The following is a 20124-nucleotide window of genomic DNA, read 5'->3' as shown; positions in this document are numbered from 1 at the left end:
TTTCCGAGGTTTCACTCCAAAAAAGGGAAGAGGTGAAGAGAGTCAGCTTTGCTACCTTTACCTCCACAAGAACCAGGGATTTCTGATCATGCTTTCTGTGTACTCTGAACCCAGAATAAGAGTTCTGACATCCTTGTTTCCCTCCCAAGACTTTAGCTGAGTATAGTCAGCAGAGGTGATGCACAGATGACCCTCGAACAACACAGTTTGGAATTGTGCGGGTCTACCGATACGCAGATATTTTCTAATAAGTAGGTACCACAGTACTGCATGATCTGTGGTTGGCTAAATCCACGGATGCAGAACCACTGATAAGGATGGCAGATTGTAAATTTACTCCTGGATTTTTGACTTTCTGCTTAGGGGTGGGGAAGGTGGGGATTGTGTCGATGCCCCAAGTTCCTACATTGTTCAAGAGTCTACTCTACTATCTTTTGAGAGGGCTAGATATTTATCTTCAGTTGCTCTCTTTACACCTATTACTTTAAATATTTTTCTTGGGTTCCTCAGTGAGGAACAGAACTTAGAAATGCAGGATGCCTGAATAGATACACTGAGGAGATAATCGTTGGAAACAACTTTGATTTTGTTTAATTTTATTGTATTTATTATTACAAGGTAAATATAACAACTTCAAGTAGGTAGCTTCTCCCTTCTTTTCCTCAGAATGATAGCTGTTTTTCCAAGAAGTAACATACTCTTTGTAGAAAACTTACAAATCTGTTATAGAAGAAGTAAAATTGTAATTCTACAGTGATCACTCTTTCCTTTGGTATATTTCCTTGTAGATTTTCCTTCAGGGTCAATGTGTATGTGTATTCCTCTTGTACACCAGAACAAAGTGCTTTGGTCATTTGTTAGGATGGATTTGGTGGTAGTGATAGTGGTGATGTAATGATGATAGCTAATTTCATTCAACATTTATTATGTAGCACTCACTGTAGTACATGTTTTACATGCATTGCACATTTCAATTCTCATATCAGTCTAGAAGTGAAAGTGAAAGTCTGTCGGTCGTGTCCGACTCTGTGAACCCATGGACTGTACCCTCTAGGCTCCTCTGTCCTTGGAATTCTGCAGGCCAGAATACTGGAGTGGGTAGCCATTCCCTTCTCTAGGGGATCTTCCCAAACCTGGGTCTCCTACATTGCAGGCAGATTCTTTACCACTAGTACCACTTGGGGAGCCCATTAATCCAAAAAGCAAGAATGAATTATCTATATTTTAGACATGAGTAAAGCGGAGGCAGAAAAACACAGTGTAGTTTGCCCAAGGTCACAAAGTGCGTGTAAGGTGAAGTTAGGATTTGAATCTGGACCGTTTGTCTCTGAAACTCATGCTGTTTACTACTCGTCCATCTTTAAAAAGTCTATTTTAGACACCTGAAACATGTTGCCTAAGGTGTTTTGGTGGGGGAGCGGGGCGTCGGGTGCTGTGCCGGTTTCCTCTAGTTGCAGCGAATGAGAGTTACTCTCTAGCTGTGATGTGCAGGCTTCTCATTGTGGCGGCTTCTCTCGTTGTGGAACACGGGCTCTAGAGCTCGTGGACTCAGTCGTTGTGGCTCCTGGGATCTGGAGCACAGGCTTGATAGTAGTTGTGGCTCACCGGCTTAGTAGCTTCGAGGCATGGTGGATCTTTCCATATTAGGGATTGAACTTGTGTCTCCTGCATTGGCAGGCGGATTCCTCACCACTGAGCCACCAAGGAAGCCCTCTAAGATTTTTTGTTTTTTTTTAATCAATTCACATTTTCCACATTCATAAGATTGCTTATTGTGGTCTTGCTACCCTCAGATGTCAACAGATGTGCTTTACCTTTATAGATGTTTGAAGTGAATGATCACTCACTTTTTCCCATATCCCTTCTTCTCTTACTGGAAAGATTGGACATTGGATCAATGTGTTATTGATCGTTTGTATTTCATCTGTAAATTGTTCTGTCCTACTGCTTTTATTGACTAGTTAAATATTTTTCAACATCAAATATGTTAACCCTTCATCTCATTTGTTTAAAATGTTTCCTTCTGCTACTTGCTTTCTTATTTTTGAACAAACTACTTATATGACTGTTTTAAGTGTGTACATGTCCATATATTTTTTTTCTGTATACTCCTCCCACATATCATCAATCTTAGCTGCTATTTTCCTTTATTTTATGGTTTTATTACTTGTTGCCAACTCTTCAGTTCATATCTGGAATTTATTTTAATGTATGACCTGAGGTGAGACCCTAGTTTTGTTATGTTATTGATAGGTAATCCTTTTTTGTTTGTTTTTCGAATCCATTTAAAAATTACCTTGTATTATATATTTCACTCTTCTGTGGTGTACTTTATTATATATTTATTTCTTTTACCTGTTACCATTTGTTTTAGGCTGTTTTTTCTTACTAGTTTAGTATAAAGGATACAACTCAGGAACAGCCAAGTGGAAAAGATGCACGGAACAGGTACGGGGGCAGGGGTGCACAAGTCGGGAACAGTGAAGTAAAGATGCAGAGCTTCCATACTCTCTCCAGGTAGGCCAGTCTACCAGCACCTGTGTGTTCACCGACCCCGAACTTCTTGACCCCTGTCGTTTGAGGGTACTTTATGGAAGGTTTAGTCCATGCTAAACCCTAGTATGATGGGTTAAATCACTGACAGTTGGTGTGAAGATCTCCAGCTCTTCTCCTCTTCCCCAAACTGGAGGTGGGGAGGGGTGTGGCTGGAAGCCCCAACCCTGTACTCTTGCCTTGTCTGTCTGACAGCCAGCTCCCATCCTCCTGAAGCTGGTCGGGCATCTGCAGAAGTTGTCTCAGAACCAAACCCAAGAACACTCGTGTCACTCAGGAATTCCAAGGCATTTAGATGCTTTATGTCAGGAAACTATGACAAAAACCAAATATGTGTTTTATTACAGTATTGTAGCAAGTTCTGAATTTGTGGCAAATGAATAATTTGCTTACAGCGCTGACATTAGACATAATGTTGGTTGACACACAAGAGGGCTATATTCTTCTCTCTGAATTGCAGCAAATAACCTATTAGTAACCTTAATAGTAACCTAGGTGATCCCAAAACTTTGATTTTATTTAAAGAAGGAACTGCTTCTTGCCTTTCCCTCTGTGGTTTTGTGCATGTATTAGTACGGGCAGCAACCAGTAATAAGGATCTTCTATAATCAAAATGATGCCCCTTTATTTTTGAGTCTTCTTCTACAATACTGAAAGTGTTTTCAGATGTACTTTTTTATTCAATCTTCATGATAATCCTATGATGTAACTTGGTCCAAGGTGTTGCATCTGCTTTACATATGAAGAAAATTAGACTTGTACTAAAGTCTTTGCCCTCAGCCACAGGATTTGTAAATGGTGGAACTGACCTCTAGCTTAGTTCTCATGAGACCTGAGTTGGTATTTTGACTGGGTTAGTTCCAAGCCTTTCTGTTTTTTTGAGAGATTTGCATATTCTACCTTGCTCACCTTTAAAATATTGAAAAATTGTAGTTTAGGTGCCTACCTAAAATGACCTGTCAAAATATTTTTTCTCAACTGTAAAGTACTATTCAAATGTATGGTTTTGTCTTTGTTATTTCCTGGGGACTAACAGATACCTGTCTTCCCTGTTCAGTGGTATATGATGGTAAGTAACAAAGATGTATTACTTGCAGGCTTTATTTTTCAAAGTATATTTCATCTGTCATGAAGGATATTTTTAACTAAAAGAAGAAGCAATCTTCATTGGTCTTAGGTCAGTTGAAAGTAAATAATACTTGAGAGAGAGTTGTCAAATTTGTCTGCTGCCCTCATACTGCTAATCGTGGTTTTTTCCTCCTAATCTTATGGAATAGGATAAAAAGTTTGCATCTCAGTTTATAGTTAGTATTTTGGAAGTTTCATAATCAGTTGTATTCAGAATAGTACCATGTATTTTGGTAGTCATTAAGGCTGTCTGCAGATATTTCAGCTCTTCTGTCTCTGTCTTCCTCTCTGGTCACATGGCCTTCTCTGGCCACTTTAACTTTGGGAAGCCATATGACTTGTTTTGCTAATGAAATGTGAGCATGACTTCTGGGTATGTGCTCTACTGGTTGTGTATTCTCTTTTCCTCTGTGTGTGTATGTTCAGTCACTCAGACATGCCCAGCTCCTTGCAACCCCTTGGACTGTAGTCCACAAGGCTTCTATGCCCATGGTATTTTTCAGGCAAGAATACTGGAGTGGGTTGCTATTTCCTCCTCCAGGGAATCTTCCTGACCCAGGAATCAAACTTTCATCTCTTATGTCTCCTCCGTTGCAGGCAGATTCTTTATTCTGAGCCATTATGAAGCCCCTTTCTTCTCTGTAAGGGTTAGTTAATATTCATGATGTCAGTCACACCATCAGCTTGGATTCCTGAATGACTGTAAATAGGAGAACCTCTACTGACTTGTTGTAGATGGTAGTGTGAGTGAGAAGTAAACCTTTGTTATTTTCAGCCACTGAGATTTTGTATCATCTAACCTGTTCTGAGGTGGGATCAGAGTATGTTTATTATATGCATCACTGAAATCTTTTTTTGATTCTTTCTAAAGATCTTAAATTATAGCCAAACTGGATACCCTACAAACATGATATATTCTTTCAGTGGTGCTCAGGAAACAAAATTTGGAAATTGGGAGGAAAAGTTTATAAGGAAAAGCTCAGTTCTAGGGATCAAAGCCATTGTCAGACAGCCATGGAGGAGATTTGCTTTAGTTACTTGAGTAATTTTTCACACATACTTAATTTTGTTTTTATATATTAAGGTCTGCCAGATTACTAAGTAAATCTTACTGGAGGTATCTCTTTAAAATATTAATAGATGTTGACCTGAAATTAGGAAAAGGCAAGATTTCTTCCAAAGGCCCTATTTTCAACCATGACTAAGTAACGCTTGGCAGGGGAGTGAAGGGGGCACTGAGGATGGAAAAGGTCACTCAGCCATTTTGGCTGATGAAATAATGCATAGTTCTGGAATTGGCATCCACCTCTGATGTGCTTGCAGAAGTGAATCTGGACAGAGCAAAGCTGGTGTCAACCATGTCTCTTCTCCTCCTTGTACTTTCCTCCTTCCTTGTTCTGCTTCCTCATTTCTACCCTCATTTCCTTGCTTACCTCTCTCCTCTACTTTAGCTCATCAAGGTCTTTGTTACAAAAAATGATTTGTAAGTTACTGATTTGGAACTTGGAAACCATTTTCCTGTGAAATAGAAAATAGATGGTAGAAATATTATGTTCCAAATGAGAAAGCTTGACTTATCCAGTTGCACCATGAAGTTACACTAAATATCCATTAACAGAGGAATGAATGAAAAAGATGTGGTACATATATACAATGGAATATTACTAAGTCATCAAAGGAGTGAAAGTATGCCATTTGTAGAGATGTGGGTGGGCGTAGAGACTGTCATACAGATTGAAACAAGCCAGCAAGAGAAATACAGATATTGTATAATATTGCTTATATGTGGAATCTAGAAAAATAATACAGATGAACTTATTTGTAAAGCAAAAATGGAGACACAGACATAGAGAAAAAATGTATGGATACCAAGGGGCAGAGGCAGGCGGGGTGAATTGAGAGACTGGGATTGATTTATATACACGACAGATACGAGGTGTAAACTAGATAACTGATGGAGCAGACAGTCTAGCACAGGGAGCTCTGCTCGGTGCACTGGGGTGACCTAAGCGGGAAGGAACTCCAAAAAGGAGGGGGTGTATGCACGTACAGCTGATTCACTTTGCCATACAGCAGAATCTAACACAACTTTGTAAAGCAGCTATCTGCAATAAAAATTAATTTAAAAAATACGAGGATGTGTAGACGGGAGGTAGGTGGCCATGAGTCTTTGGTACTGGTGGCCTGAACAAGCAGTATTTCTCTACTATCTTTCCATCCTTGAGAGTAGTTTTTTGTGTATTCTTGCTTCTTAGCCATCTACGGATTTTGAGCTCCATGGTGGCCATGCACCCTCTCAACCCTGGCTGAAAGATGGAGTCGCTTCCATGCCTGCCTGTGGTCTGGATACAGTAGGAAGAACCCCCTCTTGCTTCCTCAGTCTGGTGATGTCACCATGTCTCATGGGGAAGGGCTGTGAAGCGGAAGAGTCACTGAGTCTTCTGCCATGAGGCAGAAGGGGCCCAGGCTTGCTTTCTTAGGACTGCCATTCAGGGAAGGGAGCCCCTCACAGGCTACCTTCTCCTTTCGCCTTCCTCTTCATTCTTACTGCTCCCCTGCTTTCTACAAAGTATTGGTAGTTCTGGGTTCTGACACCGGCAGAGGTACCAGTTGAGTTTTCTTGTGAGGGAAAAAGGCAGATAGAATTAACGAGTAGACACCATTTAACAACCTTGAACGGTTAGGGCAGGGAGGCATACAGGTTTGAAGGGCCAGAAAAGCAGAACTGGCTGAAGAGAGAGTCATACTCTCCACCTTCTTGCCCCTGGGCCCTGGCATTTAGGGCAATTCTCTTCTGCCTCTGTGGTTCATATTTTTAGTTCTCTGCAAAGAGACCTTCTTTATGAATATGTCAGTTTATTATTTAACTCACAAATGATTTTTTTTTTTTTTCCCACTGGTTGTCAAATGATCCTTTATTTTTCTTTTTCCTTTGCAGTTCTTAACTAGCTGGGCACTCCACTGCACCACTGTTGATATCATCTATGATGTCATGAGGGTGGCGGCCATCAACATTGCAGCCCACAGACTGGGCAGTCCCCAGGATCTCTTTAATGGTTCCAGAAAGTTCTCTAGCTAGAGACCGGTGCCGCATCTGCCGGGCAATGTTGACGATCTCATCAAAAGTGATGTTTCCACTGTGCTTAATGTTTTTCTGCTTCTTTCTGTCCCTTGGTGGTTCCTTGAGGGCTTTGATGATCAGGGCAGAAGCAGAAGGTACCACCTCAATCTGGGCTTGTCTGTTCTGAATGGTCAGTTTCACTGTAATCCTCAGACCCTTCCAATCACCAGTTGCCTTGGCTATGTCATCACCGACCTTTTTTGGAGACAGGCCCAACGGGCCGATCTTGGGGGCCAGGGCAGACGTGGCACCGACTTCCCCACCGGTGCACCTCAGGTACACGACTTTGATCTCGTTGGGGTCAAACTTAGGCGGCATGGTGGAGGCGGCTGGTGTCGGATGAACCCGGATTCGGGACGACCGAAGAAAGTTGCACCTTCGCCTCCTCCTAGCCGAAAGCCGAAAGCACAAATGATTTTTAACATCCATTTTCCAGGGCAAGTCATGTAAAAATACAGGACTTTATGGTGTTGACAGGTCAGAAATGAAGAGTTTTCCATACTTGGTTTTGTCTTCACATCCCTTCGTTGTCTCACTTGCTTTTATTTGTCCTCAGCCTCCCCTTTTCCACTTCTTCCTCGATCCATTCCCTTAGCTTGTTACCCACACTCCTTCCTTTGTGCGTCAATCCCTGTGTTCAGGAGGGAGGGGCTGTGTCCAGGGGCACAGTGAAGATAGTCATGTCAGCATCCTTTACAGGTAATTGTACATTAATGGTGTTAGAAGACTTCACTTTACTGTTGCAATCAGGAAGATCAGATTAAGCTTAATATCTGAAAGCACTGACACTGAGACAAAATTTTTTGCCCGTGTACTTCAGCTGAAAGAAAACTCTGTGATATGATCACTGTGTGATGATGGTTTTTCAGATCAGATAACTGAATTGTATTTATAATTTAAGGTATTTCTGCTATGGGGATAAAAAAAAATCAAACAGGTGATAGTTTAGCAAAAGGATTTTCTAGAGCTTGGGTTATAGAGAATTAAGTGCTGGTGAATAGGATTGTGTGTATATGTGTGTGTTTTGCGGGCATGGAGAAATTAGGAGAAAGAATATTTTATACAGGAAATTTCCACATGGTTGCTTTCTATAGACATTAGCACATTTCAGGGGAAACACCCTTTACTGGAAGAATTTAGTTCTCTAAAGTTTGGTGCAGCAAGGGGTAGAAATGCGGAGATGCAGCTGAAAACTGAAATATTATTTGTGCCACAGGCTTGCAACTGTACCTACCTGTGTTGCAGTGAACAATGATTTGATTATTAATCTTTCTGTGACTTGACTTATTAATCTTTCTGTTACTGAAAACTTGTTTCCTTTCCTAAAGCTGGTGGCAACAATTTAGTGACTGTCTAAACCTCGAGGACTAACTTGGGTTGGAAAAATAAATCCGGTCTCCTGAAATTCATATCCTGTGAAACTGAGTGCAGCCAGCAGAGATGAGAAGGATCTCTAATGTGGGAACTGGGAATTCTGCTAAAGCGAGTATCACTTCCAGCTCTCCTAAATTCCCCCATGTAGAGGAAGAACTATTGGATTGAGTAGTTCTTTTAGTAACCTCGCTGTGTGTTCCTCTTTTCCACATTTGACTGACTTAATGAAATTCAGTGTTGACCCATGGAAGGCAGAATGGGAGATGGACATAGTTAGGATGAACTGTGGAGGGAACTTTCAGTTTCTCCTCTTGCTCTTGTCTTTTAAGTCCTGTCTGACTCTGTGACCTCATGGACTGCAGCACACCGGAATTCCCTGTCCTTCACCATCTCCTGGAGTTTGTTCAAACTCATGTCCATTGAGTCAGTGATGCCATCCAACCATCTCTTCCTCTCTCACCCCCTTGTCCTCCTGCCCTCAGTCTTTCCCAGCATCAGGGTCTTTTCCAGTGAATCGGCTCTTTGCATTCAGGTTGCCAAAGTATGGGAGCTTCCAGAGAATATTCAGGGTTGATTTCCTTTAGGATTGATTGATTTGATCTCCTTGCTATTCAAGGGACGCTCAAGAGTCTTCTCCAGCACCACAGTTCGAAAACATCAATTCTTTAGCAATCAGCCTTCTTTATAGTCCAACTCTCACTTTCGTACATGACCACTGGCAAAACCATAGCTTTCACACTGTGGACCTTTGTTGGCAAAGTGATGTCTCTGCTTTTTTTACTCTGTCTAGGTTTGTCATAACTTTTCTTCCAGGGAGTGAATATCTTTTAATTTTATGACTGCAGTCACCGTCCGCAGTAATTTTGGAGCCCAAGAAAATAAATCTGTCACTGTTTCCATGTTTCCCCATCTATTTGCCATGAGGTAATAACTGTATTAGCCAAGGACCCCCTGTTGTCTTCTTCAACTCTTGCCATTTTGGAGTTCCATCTCTACAGTTACTTATTCAGCAGATTTTTTTCAACTAACTAGTTTTGGTTTCTTTTTCTTTTTTGCCTAAGCAAATTTATTTAAAAAGAATATATGTCTCTGTAATAGACAGGTGCCAAGTATCACTTGCTGTAAGACAGCAACTGTAGAAATGAAAGTAATACAATCAAATTATTATGAGATTCTAGTGAGATATTGTTCTCCAGGGAAGACTTGACTGTGAACTGAAGCCCACTCTCTGCTCTCAGGTTAAACAGGAGCTTAGAGAGACAAACGTCTTAAATCCAGTGAAGCGCCAAATGAGGCGTTGCTCTAAACTCATTCAGAGGATTAGAAAGGAAAGGCCTATCTCCAGGCAAAATCGTTCCTCTTAACTCTTGTGCTCTTGTTTTCCGGGGATGGTTTTGATGGCGGAAAAAAGAGAACTTAAACACAAAACCTGCCTCCTCAGAAATGATCGAGGTCTTCTCATGTGTCCTTGTTTACTCCAGTATTTCGTCCAATTCTCCCAGTGTATGTGTTCAGCGAATCAGGATTTCAATATTGGGCTTAGTTTCCTTGCTTTCTTCTAAGTACTGTATTATTATTTCCTCTTGCTCTCTGATTTTTCAGTAGTTCTCTCATGTGCTCACTGACACACAAGGCCTTTTGCGTCTTTTGCGCCCGTGTACACAGACATGCCTGCCTCTTCAGATGACAGGTGATTGTAGGAAGATAACGGCTTGAAGTGTCTTGTTCAGTAGGTGTTCTTGCCCTGGTGTTGGCACAGGAAGTTTCAGGTTACGTTGCCCAGCATGTAATGTACCTGGTCCTGTGGAACTGGTGTGGATAGCTTGCCAGGGCTTGGTCCTGCAGATGACTCCGAACAAAGACTTTCAAACAAGGTGCTTATTGTTATGTGGCAGCTTTCTTTTGAGGCAGCCACAGTTTATGCAGTACTAAACTGTTACCATTTTATCAGAAATTGATTATGAACACAGTGTTTCTTTTAGTCTCTTAGAGGTTCTTGTGTCCAGTTTATGTGGTACTAACAGTTGTCATTTGCTTTATTGTAACCAAGTGAAGAATGTTGAAGAGATGAAATGGGAAAGATGTGAAGAGATCTTCACATCTCTCAAATGTGAAGAGGTGAAATTTGGTGGCTGCTCTCCCCTGCCCAACTCTCCCGAGTCCTGTGTTACATTCGTGTTTTTCCTAGGCAAGAGCTCATATGGCTATCTCAGCTGAGAAGGCAGTCCTAACTTGTCCTTATATCCCCTCTTCCCGTGACAGTGCCTGCTGAGGATGGTCAACAATAAGAAGTGAACAGTTTTGTTCAGTGCTCACCATGAGCCAGATACTGTGACTGAAGGAATGATCTCACTTAGCCCTCATTAAAACTTAGCGAACTGGATACTGTCATTATCCCTATCTTTAAAGATGCAGATGCAAAAAAGTTGAGGTTCAATAATTGTACAAAATCTCCCAGCTGTTAAGTGACTGAGTTGGAATTTAAGGGCAGGTGTATCTGAATTCACATTTGTAATCATTATAGATAACATGGTATGATAATCTCCTTAATAAATGGCAGGGTCCTTTATGAGAAACTTTACAAGGACAATAAGAAAAGAATTAGTTGAAGTGATACAATCCATGTTGTGAGAGGATTTTCTTCTTGATTCACAGTTTATGCAAAGAAATAATATGCAGCTGACTATGAATAATACACCAAACAAAATGAAATTTCATTCTCGAATGAATTACCCGTATCTCCTTTAAGCAAAATTATTAAAGCATTTAAACGTCCATGGCTGAGGCAAATGTCTCTATTGTAGTTCTGTCTGAATTTTATTCTATAAATATTGATGTTTTTCAGCATCAACCAGTCATCATTTTTGGCCTTGTGTTTAGACACAGAGGGTTGAATTCTCAATCTCCCTGCCTGCAGTTGTTCAAAACTCAAATTTTAAATTCAGAGTAATGTCCATATTTGTAATTATTGCAGCTGGGGAACTGAAACAGTACTACTTGGTTTCAGAGTGTTGCGATTGCTTCCTTTTGGGAGAAAAATTTCAGAAACATGGAAGGCAGATCTCAATATATTAAGAGAATGTACAAAGACTTTAAGTAAAAGCAGAACTCATACTCTAAAACCAGTTATTAAATTAAAGAAAGGAGAAAGAATAGACAGTTGTTCTAATGGTCAAGGAAATGTTTTCTAGGTGATAGAGGTGACTTGTTATATTAAAAACAGAAAGAAGTGATGGAAGTGACCCTTATTTTGAAAGGGTCACTTTGACGGAAATGGTCTGTGTTAATTTAGTGACATGTAATTGACTAAGGGGTGGAGTTTCTATATTTCCTTCTATGTATTACCTTGGCCTCCTTTTAGTAATGTTTTCTCATTTAACGATTAGGATCGTGTGGTCGGTAGTTCTAGTGGAGGTTTTGGGGATGGAGAGATGACTATAAGGTGAACTATTCTGGTAGCTTTTGTGTGGCTAAGTTGGTCTGGAGAAGGCACACAGAAACCAGGAATTCTTGATGAAAAGGATTATGAACAGGGTGTCATTTCATTTGCTTTTGTCCTTTCACTCCCTTCTCTTAACACATTGTGTGGCCCCACCATGGAGAGAATGGAAAGTGATGTCAAGTACATTTCATTGACAAATGTTTTGGTATTTTTATAGAAATGGGTATGATACACCAGTAAACATGACATAGTCTGATGTTGTTTTTGAGCTGGTATATATGATAAATACTGCTGAGGCAATGACATAAAGCCTCAACTTCTAGATTTCTGTCTCTTGCATTATGCAGCAATCTAGGTTAAAGTTCAGTACATTTCACTGCTTGAAACATGGCCAAGTCAAGGGCATAAAATAATATTTAGCCCAATCAAAGTTTGTGTTAACTTTGCCAAAGTGAATGTAAATTTTATTTTTCTGTGATTTCCCAATAAAACCTTTCTTTATGGGGAGAGGGAGAGGTTGGGAACAGGAGGATGGGACATTATCATACATTTCAAATTATATTGATCAGAATCAAGTTTAGCTTGCTCCGGTATGTAAATTAGAGATTTGTGGTTGAGTGGAATTGATTTTGCTGAGACTAAATTAATCACAGTGCTTAATCACTGTAACCTTTAAACATTGTAGTCTTGGCCACATCTGCAGGGCACAGTGGTGTTCCTCTGAGCTGTATGCTGTCATTTCATGAAAGGCAGAATGCCTGTGACTTGTGCAAACAAGGATTCCCACATATAGGCTTCAGAGCTGGTTCTGTGCCCTGCAGAGGGTTAGCTAGAGCTTCTTTCCTGGGGCTGCTATGGCCTGTTCAGCCACAGAAGGCTTTCTGCTCATATACAAGTATTTCCAGATTTTTTTTCTCCAGTAAAGTCAAATTGGCCATCACAGCTGAAGTGTTTACGGACGGCAGTCTTCAGAATGAGAATTGGAAAACATTCAGTTATATTGTGATGGGTTTTTTTTTTAATATTTTTTTAAAAAACTGATCCCATTTGGAATTATTTGCAAGGGTGAAGTGGGCAATTTGGAAATAAATTCAGGAATGAGAAGGTTAATTGACTCTTCAGAACTCATCCTGAAAGCCTGCAAGGAAGATTGAGAATAGAATCTAGGTTTTGTTTTGTCTTTTCCCCAATGTTCTTTTCAGTTTCTTGGTCTCTATTTCACGCAGCCTCCCCACATCAAACCATCATCAAGCCTCCCATAGAAATGCAAATTACTTTCCCAGTTTAGTTCCTATATCTGGAAATAGGTTTTGTGTGTATGTTTTTTTAACCCCTTTTGGGGGCTGTCCATGAAGTATCTCAGTATAGTATCCTTTTAAAAATTTTTCTGTAACTACCATCCTTTATATCTTCCTTTTTGCTTTGTGTGCTGAATTGTGCATTCACAGTTGAAGGGATTAAATAAAGCATATTCAGTGTAATAAAGTGCAGCTGGACTAGTCGTCCTTAAAATCAGCGAGCATCTGGATTTCACAAAAACCGCACCTTATATGGACTAAAAAATATACCAGGGACCTGCTTTAACCTCTTGATTTTATAAGTCAGGAAACTGAGAGCCATAAAAGAGAAATGACTGTTCAAGATAACTTATTATAGCCAAGCTGAGACTGAAACTTCACTGATTTTTCTTTTTCTTTATTTCTGCTCAAGTCTCTTCTCTATGTCATTGACTCTTTTCTCTGCAAAAGAGATCCTGGTTTTCCAAGTTTTTCATAATCAGATTCCCTATAAATAGCAAGTAGTGCTCAATAAATCTGACTTAATTTGTGGTATAATCTAATATGACATGAAATCTACTTGCAATTTGCTTTGGTGAGTTGCTTATGGTAGAAGAAAGAAGTCTTAAGTCTTACCTTTAAAATAGTTTTTGTGGTTGTCCTCCCTTTTTCTGTTATACACTGGTTTGCCTAACTTCATTTACATTTATTTTCATTGACGGGTCAGTAACATTCTTAGTAAGAGAAGAATTGAGGTGTAATGTAGTGGTTTGAACACAGACTCTGAAGTTGGAACTTCTCGGTTGGTTCAGTCTTGGCTCTGTTACTATCACTGTTACCTTGATGAATTTAGTTAAACCACCTGCCTGATAGAGCTGTTGAGACAGTTAAATGAGTTCATAATAGTTAAACTTTTAGACCAATGCTGGACATGTATGAGTGTTCTTTGGATGTCAGTATGATTGTGATTGTTACCAGATGATTTGTTGATATAAAAAATTCACATGTGGTTTCATGTGATTTGTGGGGCACACAGCAACATATTTTGGATCTCTTATTCCATTGGTTCTATAACAGCTCCTCCCCTGATTAATCTCATCAGTTTACCAGAATACCTCCTCATTTAGTTCTAACACTGGATTTTCCTTCAGTTTACGGTCATGTTCAGACTGGACACACGCTAGATCAGTGTATGTCCATGATGGATAAAGGAGGAGGGTAAAAGAGACTATTAGTTCAACTTGATTGTGGAGCAGTGCTTCCAAAATTATTTGTGAAAGTCTACTCTTTGCCAAACACAGAGACTCACTGATATGTAGGACATGTCATCTACTTGAGATTCCATTCCTCTACGCAGAACTTTTGCCAGGTTCCTGCCACCCACTTATACCTCTTCCCATACTGAAACTAAACATTGTTTTAGAAAGGCACTTAATGGAATGTAATATTAGGAAACCAAAACTGTGGAGTTGCCTTTTGAAGAAACCCTACTTCCATTCTTGCCTGCATCCTCACAGGGGTCAAGGGCATCTCCATATCTGCTGCCTAGAGTTTCCTCAGAGTTGGCATTTTAAACATTCTATAGCAATCGCCTGTTGTTTCAGCTCCTCAGAAGAGAGACTATTAGTTCATGAGGGCAGTGACTATGCGTAGTTTATTATTATAGTATGTTGCACATCAGAATAGATTTTGTTGTTGTTGAATGAATCTTGAGTGCTCCAAAAGGTAGAATCCGTGCCTTTTTATCTTAGCCAGAATTCTCATGGGTGGTTCCCACTTCCCTTTCTTCTTTCCTGCATCCTCTGTCCCCACCCTCATGAATTTTTTCCCAACCGAAAATGCTATAGGACAGTTTCTAGCTTCTCTTAAGGTCATCCATTGGAAGTTTTTCTTTTAATTAACTGGATTTTGTGTCTATCAGAATTAATCAGCTTTTAAAATATTTTCTCTTAACTGGAAGGTTATGTTCTGAGAAGTGTGAAGCTGAAAGAGAGGGAAGGAGGATCAAGGGAGAAGAGGTTTTTTTTCCTCACTGGGTTGAAAAGGCCCCTTCCACTACTCCAGACTGGGCACCCCAAATTCATTACTCTTGGAACTTTATTTTCTACATGGCAGCATCCAGACAGAACAGAAGTGCTTCACATAATGACTATGGTAAACTAATGTGGAAAGGGTCAAGCTATGAGATGGGTTAGGGGAAGAGTAGATAGGAAAAGTGATTTCATAAAGCTGTGATGCCCAGAACTTAAGGGCTTACAGCATATTCTTCCCTGTGCTCCTGGGTCTGCCTCTTCTTGGGTCACTGCCCACCCCCGCCCCCACCTTGTATTTAATTCTTGTTGAATTTTTCAAAATTGGCCTGTTGATTTAAGATTACCCAAATTTTTTACTGCCTTCAGCCTTGCTTTTTATCCTGAAGGAAAGGGAATGTGGATTCAGATACACAGGTTTATCTCTGACATTTAGCTAATTATTAGATTGAGATAAATGTGTGGGGGTGACAAATTGCCTTTAATGACATTTAATCTGTAAGCTGACATTAATGTCTGGTTTAGTGTCCCAGTTTCACAGAGGCAAAAAACATGGAGTTTTATCTTAATTTGACCTGTTTAAAAGGTGTTTGTGGGCGAGCATCAATTTCTGATTAACTTAATGGGATGTTTTACGTGGAGGGCAATCAAATATTGATATAAGAGGAGGCCACTGGACGACATATTTCCCAATCTGCCATAATTGGTCAAAACAGCAGAGGAAAGGAAGAGTTGGTAGGAACTAAATCGAAGGAGAATCTCACAGCTGTCCAAAATCCAGGACTGATGAGTAAATCTGCAGGTAGTATCTGGGAGAAGCCTCTGCTTGTTACTGTTTATGACACAGATGCTGTTCCCTGAACTTTCGTGGGTGTTAGACTAATAGATTTTAATGCCTTCATGATTCAATAAATCACTTCAAAGAGGACAGTTAAGCAAGCCAGCCATTCAGTTAAAGGAGTGAAAGGCCTGAGAAGTAACATTCCTTGTGGGTGTAGTGCTGAATGGTTTGCCTTTTACCGATTAACTCTTAACTAACTAAGCATTTGTTCAGGCAACCCTCTGACAGGTGATTTCTTGATGTACTTTGACTTCAGTGTGTGTTTTTATTAGTTCATTATCACCGATGATGAATGGATCTTTATTTCCAATCCATTGGAAGACAGAAACTTGAGTTCAGTGAGATCATTAACAACTGTGTCACTTTAAAGCCAAATGATAGCTTCGCTAGTTCCTCACAGCATTACAAGCTGGTCTTCCTGGTGAATGTCGTTTCCTTAAATTCCTTTCTGGAGATCAGAATGGATCTGTGTCACTGTTTCTGTGTGAAGAGATGGTATGTTGATGGAAGGAAGGAGAAGGTTCCAGGATTTGGAGCCTGCTCCCTGTCAATTATGTGACCATGAACAACTTTCTCAACTTCATTGGCCTTGATGACCTTATCTGTAAAGTGGGGGCCATGAGTTGGTTAATGCAAAGCACTTAGAAAACTTCCTGGTCCACAGTAAAGATTTATGAATGGTGTTTTACTTATCTTTTTTTTTTTTTTGAATTTGGTTAGAGGTTTGGAAGCAACATTCACTAAACTAAAACTAAGCACTCTTTAAATTCATTGAATTGATTTCCAAGTGAAATAATAAACATACTAACATGAGACTCTAAACTAGGGGATAGATTCTGAGTTAAATCTGTCTGGGTGTCCATTCTGCTGCAAATTCAGGCCAACCAAATATAGCTTCTGTACAATTAAAAGGATGATGACCCATAAAGGAAAAAAATGTAAGTCAGAGATCCTTAAGAACTTTTCCCGCTATCCCTATTATCTGTGATGTCTTTATATAATACCTCAAGAGAAACTTTAGTGACTAGACTACAAAAGAGGGTTATAAACTGTATTTAGATAAGACTGTGTTTAGATAAGAATGTATACATAAATCAAGACTAATTTCGTGGGCAGACAGGTCTCATTGAAACAGATGAGAGTAATTTTAGGAGTGCGTTTGCACTACTGCCAGGGTTTTTCTTTTCATTTTCTCTTACAATTTTGGATTCTTAAACATTTTATTTTAATGATTAACATTTTTGCCTGGCTTTTAAGTAAAATACCAGGGGCTGGGTTGAAAAGGAAGTTCTGGCCAATTTACTAGAAAACTAAGCTACTTTAATGTAGTCAGCCCTAATTATATCTTAAAATAATTTTGATGCAGCAGTGTGCCTTGAAACAAGCAGGTAATGGGTGCCAAAGTGAAGCAAGTAGGTAGTGAATTGAGATCAACATGTATTATGTGACACTACAATCAGACTATAAACAATGTTGCTTTTAAAGCCTTCTGAATGTTGGTTAACTTGGTTAGGGCAGTGCTGTATTCCCAGTAATTATGGAGTAATTATGCAGCGAGCCCCTACCTCTTTAAATAGTTCCACTTAATTTATGTTTTTCTCTCCTCTCCTTTTATTTCTCTTTATTTCTTCTCTTTGTCTTTATTTCTGTTGGTCTATGGGTCTGATTCTCCCTATCTCTGTATGAGTTGGTGTTCTACAGAGAAATAGGTGGGTGGGGTATGTATGTGTGTGCGTGTGTGTGTGTGTGTGTGTGTGTGTGTGTGAGAGAGAGAGAGAGAGAAGAGGTTTATTTTAAGGAATTGGGTCACTTGATTGTCGGAACCAGCGAGATAAAAACCTGTAGGGCAGGCTACAGGCTGGAAACTTGACAGGAGTTGATGCTATAATCTTCAGGCAGACTTTTTTTTTTCTTTTCTGGGAAACCTTCATTTTTGTTCCTAATGCGTTCAACTGAGTGGATGAGGCCCACTCATATTAATGAGGGTTATCTCCTTTATTTAAAGTCAACTAATTGTCGAGTTTAACCACATCTGCAGAATACCTTCACAGCAACACCTAAATTCATGTTTGATTAAATAACCTGCTGCAACAAACAGCCTTGCCAAGTTGAAACATGAAATTAACCATCACAGTCTCTCATTAATGTTTCCTATGTTTCTCTCTCTCTCACACACACACATACACAAATGAGTTTATGAGGCATCCTTAGTGTTATTGAACTTCAGGTAACAAGATGATAATCACAATAATAGCTAGCAGTGACTGAACACATGTTATGTGTTGTGTGTTCTCTTGGAAACTTTATATACTTATGACCTCATGTAATACTCTTGACATGTAATACTCCACAGATTGCATAGAGTTACTTTACTTTACGGGTAAAGAAACTGAGGCTCAAAGAGTTGCTGGCTTTTCAGTGATTGAGCTCAAGATTCAAACCCTCATCTGTCTTCCTTTTTCTGTGTTCTCCTGTTTTTCTAGTATTTCCACCCTTACTATCATCCTTGCTTATTTTGCAGTGTTGTACTTGGATGAAAAATTTGGTATCTTCATGCTTTTTTCACCAAGGCATATTTTCAAAATAGGCAGTTCAGAATGTTGGGTAAGCCACCTGGGTTTTCAGATTAGATAACTAAAAGTGGATGGGATTACCATTACTATGCCCAGCAGACACGATGGTTTCTGAACTCGGCATGAAAAGTTGTAAGGAGGGTCACCTCCCAGTGCCCTCTGACCTTTTATTTTTCTCACTGATGGATTGCTTTCTCGTCTGCTGCCAAACCCCTAATGTGCTGACTCGGTCCACAGATGGATCATTCGCAGAGGATAGATACTGCAGCTGCAGGTCTGGCACACAGGACTTGAGGTGGTGCCCACTACTTAATCTGCAGCCAGGCTTTCACGAGAAGAAAGGCGAGGCAGCTCTCCTTGATTTCACTGGGGGAGCTGGCCTCATCTGCAGAAACTTGTCCTAATAACATTCTTCCCCCTTCTTGGTGGCTCCCAGCCATTGCCTTGCATCTTCCCTTGCTTAGTTTTTGTCATCACCAGCAGCTTCTGCTCGGCTGCTTCTAACCCTCATTCTGGTTCTAAGCCAGCTTCTTCAGGCTTGCGCTCTGAAGTGGAATTGGACAGGCAGAGGTGAGAGCAGCCTGTGAGCCCCTCTGTGCAGGTCGGCTCCTTCTAGCACACACTGGAAGCAGTGCTGACGGATGTTCAAAAGTGCACACACTGGAAGGGCTTGCTTGTTGTTCCAAGGCCTAATTGGAGATCTAGGTTGGCACTTCCCTACAGCTTGGCAAGGAACAGTTTGAATGTTTGTAGATGGCTCTTGCCTTCCACCACGTGCCAACTTGAGCTCTGGCAAGTTAGCTTCAGTGGGTTTTGTCTTGACAAGTTGGAAAAGTTTCCCAACTTCAGATGACTGTGTGGATCTTTGGGGAGCTTTACAGCTAGCAGGCAAGGGCTGCCATTTCAAAGAGCATAGACATTAATATGTTCATATTTAATGTATTTGAGTGAGTATACTACGTGCTCTTTTTTATTTTGTAAATGGGCAGGACAGAGGAAAGAAGGGAGGAACAAGAGACAGAAACAGATAGACTTGACCCGGAGATGAAGGCCCTGCAGATGCCAAGGTGCTGGCTTGTGGATACTACTGGGATACATGTTTTTCTTTGAATCACTGAAGGATTATTGCAATAATTTCTTTCTTTAAACTCACTACTCTTGATTTTCATGATTTTAAAACTATCTCATTGTCCCCGAACTACTTTGGGTTGCTTCCATTGGTCTGTCTTCCTTGAGTGCCTCTTACATGTCTCTGACTTGTACCATTTCTTCCATTTCTTCTTTGAATCTCTCCTTGCTTCTCCTGTCCCCTTGGGTTTCTCCTCACTGCTTAGTTTTCAGTAGCGCCTGTATTAGTAATGCTCCAAGTATGGCCCTTGGCCCAGCAGCGCCAGCATGACCTGGGAAGTTGCCTGAAATTCTTGAACCAGACCTAAGACATTATGTAAAACGGAATGTGTGTTTTACATTTCGATACACGTTTTCAAGGAGATTATACTATTAATAATTTCATGGCATGTAACAGCGCTTGCTGTAAGGCATAATTTAGGTCAAAGCTGTGATCTCAATGGATACATTTCTACTGCCCTTAGAAATGGAGTGTCATATGAGAAAACCAGATTGTCATAAGTTAAACAAATAATAAAGACATCTTACTTTTGTTCTTGTCCTCTAAACCAAGGCAGACCCCAGGGAGTATGGGAAATTGTGTTCTTTTGCTTCTGACTTGTTTAGATACGAGGAACAAAGACCCACTCTAATTGCCTAAATACTTTTTTGTTGTTG

At 40.2% G+C, this 20124-nt stretch overlaps 2 protein-coding genes across 6 annotated transcripts in view; one reads left to right on the top strand and one right to left on the bottom strand.

The window, feature by feature from the left end:
* AUTS2 (activator of transcription and developmental regulator AUTS2) overlaps window positions 1–20124 on the top strand; it is a 1185039-nt gene that overhangs the window by 394346 nt on the left and 770569 nt on the right. The gene's annotated exons all lie outside the window — the stretch shown is intronic.
* On the bottom strand, window positions 6579–7218 carry LOC122433080 (60S ribosomal protein L12). Its single transcript, XM_043455594.1, has one exon. It carries the CDS (start codon window positions 7118–7120, stop codon window positions 6623–6625), a length of 498 nt encoding a protein of 165 aa, XP_043311529.1. The 5' UTR covers window positions 7121–7218; the 3' UTR covers window positions 6579–6622.

This window comes from Cervus canadensis, chromosome 32 (genome assembly GCF_019320065.1).
Source record: "Cervus canadensis isolate Bull #8, Minnesota chromosome 32, ASM1932006v1, whole genome shotgun sequence".
NCBI lineage: Eukaryota > Metazoa > Chordata > Mammalia > Artiodactyla > Cervidae > Cervus > Cervus canadensis.
The sequence above is the reverse complement of the archived record's forward strand: the minus strand, read 5'-3'. Positions and strand labels throughout refer to the sequence as shown.

Coding starts and splice junctions, on each gene's coding strand:
- LOC122433080 (XM_043455594.1), bottom strand. CDS start 7,120: ATGCCGCCTAAGTTTGACCCCAACGAGATCAAAGTCGTGTACCTGAGG.